Here is a 7915-nt window from a genome sequence, read left to right on the forward strand (position 1 = left end):
GGCAGGCGGAGGTAAAAACCCGCCTCCGGGCCAGGCGCCGCGCGGGCAAAGCCACAAACGTAGAGTTCAAATCGCAACGGCCGCTAGGAGGCCAATCACCTCACTCTCTGCAGTGACGGCCAATTACATCTCAGAAGCCAGGAAGTCGGCGGCGCCGCAGGGTCGGGGCGGGGCCTAGATCCCCTGCTCGCCCCACTTCCTCTGCGGCTCCCTGGTTCTGTTGCCCTAGTTAGGCGGTGATAGCGCCCCTGGGCTAGTGACCCATTCAGTCACCCCCCCTAGGGCGGGAGGCAAGTCCAAGCCGGGAGTTAGAAGGTTTAGGCTCTAATCCATGTTCCTCCATCTCCTCTGCTATGTGACGTCCAGCAGGTTACTTCACTCTCTGAGCCTCACATTTCCTCCCCAGTAGAAAAGGGGTAATAAAAACAGCTACAGCACAATACTGCTGTGAGACACAGAAAAAGGAGGCTTTGGGTTCCAGAGTCTGTACCTTCATCTCCCTCACAGTTGAGGGACGCCCCAGAAAAGGGTGAGTTTTCTTGAAATTCAGTTTTGGGGCGTCCTGGACTACGACGAAACGCATCCCTAAGCTCTTCCGACTATTAAAGATTACGGCGCGCCAACCGGAAGCCCCGGGCCCGGGGCGGGAAGGGAAGGAGGGGTGTCAAGGCCTCTGTACACCGGAACCAGGAGGGCGGGGCTTGTGGCTGGGGAAGGAGGGGCAAGTCGGGCCTGGCGCTGGGAGCTATCTCCGTGAGGTCAAAGATGGCTCCTTCCATGTAGTGTCCTGTGCCGCTAGTGCGGAAGGGCCTTGTCAGCTCCTCGGAGGCCACGTGTGTCCCTACTCTTAGGCTTGTGCGGTGTGCTGTTGTAGGACAGAGACCAGAGCAATGGCAGGGAGCCTCTCTTTGGGGGCAGGTAGGGTCCTGTGGGGCCGGGTGCCCCTATCCTGCAGAAGCTTCTCTCTGGGTAAGTGGCCGATGTAGAAATCGCCCCGAGAACTGCTTGCCAGTAAGCGGCTCAGACTCATTCCCTTTGTTCCCCATCCCTAGGTATTCCTGGAATGTTCCACGTAAGGCTCACCCTCCCGCCTCCCAAAGTGGTTGATCGTTGGAATGAGAAGAGGGCCATGTTCGGGGTGTATGACAACATTGGGATTTTGGGTATGAAAGCATGGGATCATGGTACACAATTTCAGAATGGCAGTTCTTCCATAATGACTGTCTTTTTTTCACCAGTGTAGGAATGGTAATGTGCTCAGTAGTAAGAGCACACACTTAACATGCGTATTTTCGCTGTATTTGGCGCTGTTCTGAGTGCACTACATGTATTAATTTAATCCTTACAATAAATAAGGAAACTGAGGCACAGAGGAGTTAAGTGATTTTTCCAATGCAAATAAGTAGCAGTGCCAGAATTTGAACCATAAGCAGTCTGGCTCCAGAGTCTGTACTCTTCTTTTTAATGTTTTTATTTATTTCTGAGAGAGAGAGAGACAGCGTGAGGAAGGGAGGGTCAGAGAGAGAGGGAGACACAGAATCCGAAACAGGCTCCAGGCTCTGAGCTGGTGTCAGCACAGAGCCCGACACAGGGCTGGAACCCACGAACTGTGGGATCACAACCAGAGCACCCGAGCCGAAGTCGGATGCCTAACCGACTGAGCCACCCAGGCGCCCCCAGAGTCTGTACTCTTGATCACGTAGGTGCAACTTGCCTATAAGTTCAGCTCAGGAAAATGCAACTGCATGCTAAAGGTTTAGCTGGTGGAGAGGCTGGGTTCCCTCTTGTCTTGGAAGTAACATCTTCTCTCACATTACACAGGAGACTTTGAAATGCACCCCAAAGAACTTATCAGGGGCCCCAGATGGCTTCGAGGCTGGAAGGGGAATGAATTACAACGTTGTATCCGAAAGAAGAAAATGGTTGGAAATCGAATGTTCCTTGATGACCTGCATAAGCTTAACAAACGCATCAGCTACCTCTACAAACACTTGAACCGACATGGAAAGCACCGGTAGAAGAAAAGCTGGGAAATGTGGAAGACACACATCTGTCACTGAGGGGGAAGGGGAACAGTATTTTTCCTTCTAAGGAAAAGGATTTGTATACTCTCTAATAAAATGGGGCTTCTTTGGAATCTGTTATGCACACACTTTATTTTACTCTAGATGCTACTTTTATTCATTCAGGTAGACTACAAACTCTGGCTCATCCCTAAGTCTTATAGTCTTAGGTTTGTACTTAACCACTTGCCCATTGCAGACTAGCCATACCTATAGCCTTTAAAAAAGAAAAGGGGTGCCTGGGTGGCTCAGTTGGTTGAGCGTAGGACTCTTGATTTCTGCTCAGGTCCTGATCTCATGGTTCATGAGATAGAGCCCGGAATCAGGCTCTGTGCTGACAGCGTGGAGCCTGCTTGAGAGTCTTTTGGCCCCTCCACTACGCTCAAAATAAATAAACTTAAAAAAAAAGAAAAACATTGTTGGTACTTTTGGGCTTTTCATGTGTTGAAAGTGGTAATTTTTAATTGCCATAATGCTGTTATGTTAAGTGTATTTTTGAAAACATTTTCACACTGGAATGAAGTGTAACAGATAAATAGAAATATGCTCGTTCATTATTATAATAAAAAACATTGGGTACCTTTTCTAAGCTGAGACATGCAGGAAAAATGTAATAGATAGCATGCTTTTCTAGTTAGGGGAGAAAGCTATATTTTCACATGTACACTTTAATATAAGGCATTGAGTATCATATGAATGGTTTGCATCTTAAGCCTGACTGATCATCAGAATCACCTTATGAGTTTCACAATTTCAAAAGCCTGGTCCCTGGCCCCAAAGATTTGTGATTTGTAGAGCTGAGCTGAGTCTTGTACATCTACTTTTTTAAAAATACATTTAAAAAATGTATCCATACATACAATGGAAAAATTTTAAATTACTAAAGGGTAATCAGGTGAAGAGTTTTTCTCATGGCCTGTTATTTTGTGCTTTGCAGAGGCAACCACTATTCTTTTTTATTTTTTATTTTTTAGTCCTTTGGATATAAACAGTACACGTATACTCATGTATTAACTATATATCTCCTTTTGAAAAGAGGATTCTATACACACTGTTCTGCACCTTGCTTAGTCACGTAATACAACTTGGATTATTTTGTATCCTCACATTCTATACCATAATAATTTCACTAGTTCCATTTTAATATTTAGATTGTTTCCTGCTTTTTACTTTTCCACAGTATGACTCATAATTTTAGACAATTTTAATTGTAAAATCTCTCAGGTGATTTTAATTAGCCATGTTTAGAAACCACTGGTATGGAGATAAATGATCTAGATAAGAGATTGTATTTGGCGTAATCGGGAGAGGTTCCTAGAAGATGTTGGATTTCAGTAAGGAAAGAAAGAAGTGGTAGAACATTTCAAGTGGGGAAGAGGAGTGATCAGTGGTGCATATGACGCAGCAATTCCACTCTTAAATATATACCCACCTGAGATGAAAATATGTCCATACAAAAAGTGGTACATAAATATTCATAGCATTGTTATTCATAATAGCCAAAAAGAAAAAACAACCCAAATATCTATCAACTGATAAAATGTATATTCATGCAATGGAATATTAGTCAGCCATAAAAAAGAATGAGGTACTGCTACATCTAACAACATGGCTGAATCTTGAAAACACTATAATAAATCAAAGAAGTCAGTCATAAAAGGCATGTATTTATATGAAATGTTCAGAATAGGCAAATCTACAGAGAGTGTGGTAGGGTCCCCACCCTAAGGAAATAGAAAAACAAAAAAAAATCTCAAGGTAACCTGGCTATACACGTATGCGACAACATCCCTCATGACCTTGTAACATGAGACCACTTAATCAGATTGCATGTTTGTGGTATTACCATATGTGGGAGACAAAAAAAGTAGAAGATATATTAAAATAATTGAGCCCACATGGCATTCAGGGCTCAATTCTTTGCATATGAACCCAACTGAGCAGTGCCGGCAGGAAAAAAGTTGCTTCCTGGAAAGAAAAGCCTCTGTGTGCGAGAATCCTGCTACAACAGAAGGTAGGTTAGTTGTTGCCAGGGATAGGATAAGGGATAAGGGATGAGAGATGACTGGTAACAGATGCAAATCTCTTAGGGATGATAAAAAAAAGTTCTGGAATTAGCGGTGACGGTTGCACGACCTGTGAATACACTAAAAAAACAAGTGTATGCTAACTGAGGGAATTCTACGGTATATGCATTATGTCTCAATTTAATAAATGGTGTAGGAGACTTGATATATTTCTAAACTAAGCTTTATTTAAAAAAAGAAAGTAAGGGGCACCTGGGTGGCTCAGTCGGTTAAGTGTCCGACTTCGGCTCAGGTCATGATCTCACGGTTCTTGGGTTCGAGCCCCATGTTGGGCCCTGTGCTGCCAGCTTAGAGCCTGGAGCCTGTTTCGGATTCTGTGTCTCCCTCTCTCTCTCTGACCCTCCCCTGTTCACTCTGTCTCTCTCTCTCTCTCTCTCTCTCTCTCTCAGAAATAAATAAAACATTAAAAAAAATCAAAGTAACATGCATATAGTTAATCAAAAAGAAGGGAAAATTGTGTGACAAAAACAGTCCCCCGCTTCACCTTTCTACCCTCCAAACTAGCTTCCCAGAATGAAAGACTTTCACTTCTTTGAACTATTCTGGTATTTATTATCATAATTTGAAAAAATATGCCCTGCTCCTCTTTGTGATTTATCAGCTTTAGACTTTATTAACTTCCTGTTATGAAAGGTGAAGGTTTTAGCTCAATGATTTTGAAAAAAGAAAACCTGTTAAACTGGGAACAGAAGGAAATTTCCTTAACTTGGTAAAGATTATGTATTAGAGATCAACACCAAATATTTAATAGACATGCATTCCCTTTAAGATCCGTAATAAGACATATTATGCTAAACTAAATAAGTCAGAGAAAAACAAATATATTATTTCATTCATATATGGATTTTAAGAAACAAAACAGATGAACATTGGGCAGGGAAGGAAAAATAAGACAAAAGCAGAGAGGGAGGTAAACCATAGGAGACAAATACAGAGAACAAACAGTTGCTGGAGGGGAGGCGGGTGGGAGGATGGACTAAATGGATGATGGGCATTAAGGAGGGCACTTGTTGGGATGAGCGCTGGGTGTTATATGTAAGGGATGAACCACTGGGTTCTACTCCTGAAACCAATACTATATGTTAACAAAGTTGAATTTAAATAAATAAATTTTTTAAAAGAAAAAAAAAGATCAGTAACCAGACAAGGATGCCTACTATTATTGCTACACTTAGTATTGAACATCCTAGTCAATGTTAAGAAAGAAAGAACGAACAAAAGAAAGAAACAAAGAAAGAGAGAGAGAGAAAGAAAGAAAAGAGAGAGAAAGAAAGAAAACAAAGAGTGGAAATGAGGATCAAGAGAAAAGAGATCAAATTGTGATCATTTTTAATGTTTATCAAATTGTAATCATTTACAAATTACCTGATTTTTCATTGTCTAAAACAAGAATCTTTTAAAAAATATTTAATGTTTATTTATTTTGAGGGAGAGAGAGTGTGAGCAGGGGACGGGCAGAGAGAGGGAGGAAGAGAGAGAGAATCCCAAGCAGGCTTCACACTGTCAGCGTAGCTCTCAAACTCACAAGGTGTGAGATCATGACCTGAACCGAAATCAAGAGTTGGACACTCAACTGACTCAGCCACTCAGGTGCTCCTAAAATAGGAATCTTTAAATTTTGTTTATTTATTTTGAGAGAGAGAGAGAGAGAGCGAGAGCACACACGTGTGCATACATGCACGCAGGCAGGAAAGGGGCAGACAGAGGGAGAGAGAAAATCCCAAACATTCAGTGTGGGGCCCTACTCAAGGGCTTGAGCTTATGAACCGTGAGATCATGACCTGAGCCGAAATCAAGAGTTGGACACTTAACAGGCTGAGCCATCCATGTGCCCCTAAACCAGAATCTTTAAAACTTAGATCTGGGTGCCTCTGCTAGCACAGAGCCTATTTAGGATTCTCTGTCTCCCTCTCTCTCTGCCCTTCCCCTGCTTGCATGCACCAAAATAAATAAATAAACATTAAAAAAACAAACATAGATCTGAGTGGGGCAAAGAAATAGAATGAGATTTAAAAACATGTATGTAAATTAGAAGAACATGCACAGAAATAGCACACATTTTGCAGAAACAGAATTATAAATCTCAAACAACTTCTAATATTTATGGCTCAGGAGGGGCATAGGGGACAAAGGAAAAAAAATGAAACAAAATATCTTTTGATGGATAAAAATCATGTGGTCTCTCAGAAAAACAATAATCTATTTTTGTCTTTAGGATGATTCATATTCTTTTTTTTAATGTTTATTTTTTGAGAGAGACAGCGTGATCAGGGGAGGGTCAGAGAGAGAGACACACACAGAATCTGAGGCAGGCTCCAGGCCCTGAGCTGTCAGCACAGAGCCCGATGTGGGCCTCAAACCCATGAACTGGGAGATCATGACCTGAGCCAAAAGCTGCGTAACCCACTGAGCCACCCGGGTGCCCCTAGGGGGATTCATACTCTAAGAAACATTCACATTTATTTACTTCTGTTGGTTTCTTACATTTATCAGTTTTTTAAAAATAACAAATGGAATTTTACGAACCCTTAAGTACCTTTTGGTAGTCTCAGATCTACTACATAGTCATGTATAATGAATATGTAAAGTATATGTATAATGTTTGTTGCTGGTTTGGGATACATGACATAAAGTAGTTTAGGATAGCTACACGTGCTCGTTTTCTGGGGGTTCCATAACAAAATACCACAACTTTGGTGGCTTAAGCAATAGAAATGCATTGTTTCACATTTCCGGAGGCTTAGAAGTCTGAGATCAATGTGTCAGCAGGGTTGTTTCTTATGAGGGCTGTGTGGGAAAATCTGTTTCATACCTGTCTCCTAGCTTCTGGTGGTTTGCTGGCAATCTATAGTGTTCCTTGTTTTTTTCTTTTTTTAATGTTTCTTTAGTTTGGGAGAGAGAGTACAGGTGGGAGGGGGCAGAGAGAGAGGGGGACAGAGGATATGAAGTGGGCTTTCCCCGCTGATAGCAACAAGCCCAGTGTGGGGCTCATACTCAGGAACCATGAGATCATGACCTGAGCCAAAGTGGGAGGCTCAACCGACTGAGTCACCCAGGCGCTCTATAATGTTTCTTATCTTATAGACATATCAGCCTACTCTCTGCCTTCATGTCAACATGGCATTCTCCCTGTGTGTGTCTCTCTAAATTTCCCCATTCTATAAAGATACTAGTTATACCAGAGTGGCGGCCCACTTTACTCCAATATGACCTCATCTTAACTAATTACATCTGCAATCAACATCTGCAACTGGGAGTTAAGACTTCAACATAAAAATGTTTTTCTTTAACATTTTCTTTTTCTTTCTTTCTTTTAATTTTTAAAATGTTTATTTCTAAGAGAGACAGAGTGTGAGTGGGGGAGGGGCAGAGAGAGGAGACCCAGAATGTGAAGCAGGCTCTAGGCTCTGAGCTGTCAGCACAGAGCCTGACTTAGCGCTGGAACTCATGGAGCGCGAGATCATGACCTGAGTTGAAGTCAGACGACTGAGCCACCTAGGCTCCCCTAAACATTTTAGTTTTAAGTAATCTCGACACCCAGTGTGGGACTCGAACTCACAACCCTGAAATCAAGATTCACATGCTCCACAAACCAAGCCAGCCAGGTGCCTTGGGACTTCAATATAAAAATATTTGAAGGACACAATTCAAACCGTAACAATAGACTTGGTGTCCCCAAGACATTCTTGTGCTTTTGTTGTTATTTCCTGAAATTCATGCCTCCTTTTACCTTTTATAGATTCTCCAGGTTTGATTTTGGAAAAG

At 42.1% G+C, this 7915-nt stretch overlaps 1 protein-coding gene across 1 annotated transcript; it reads left to right on the forward strand.

Annotated features, from left to right (window-relative positions):
- The first annotated feature begins 717 nt into the window (after positions 1-717).
- Positions 718-2137, forward strand: MRPL51 (mitochondrial ribosomal protein L51). Its single transcript, XM_077759135.1, has 3 exons — positions 718-969; positions 1053-1163; positions 1822-2137. The coding sequence occupies exons 1-3, from the start codon at positions 891-893 to the stop codon at positions 2016-2018; spliced, it is 387 nt and encodes a 128-aa protein (XP_077615261.1). The 5' UTR covers positions 718-890; the 3' UTR covers positions 2019-2137.
- Positions 2138-7915: the final 5778 nt, after the last annotated feature.

The sequence above is a fragment of the Crocuta crocuta genome, unplaced genomic scaffold (genome assembly GCF_008692635.1).
Source record: "Crocuta crocuta isolate KB4526 unplaced genomic scaffold, BGI_CrCroc_1.0 scaffold72, whole genome shotgun sequence".
NCBI classification, from domain to species: domain Eukaryota; kingdom Metazoa; phylum Chordata; class Mammalia; order Carnivora; family Hyaenidae; genus Crocuta; species Crocuta crocuta.

Excerpts from the sequence above, each read along its gene's own strand:
- MRPL51 (XM_077759135.1), top strand. The coding sequence starts at position 891 with ATGGCAGGGAGCCTCTCTTTGGGGGCAGGTAGGGTCCTGTGGGGCCGG. Across the intron at positions 970-1,052 it reads CTGCAGAAGCTTCTCTCTGG|GTATTCCTGGAATGTTCCAC; the intron begins GTAAGTGGCCGA and ends CCCCATCCCTAG. Across the intron at positions 1,164-1,821 it reads TGACAACATTGGGATTTTGG|GAGACTTTGAAATGCACCCC; the intron begins GTATGAAAGCAT and ends CACATTACACAG.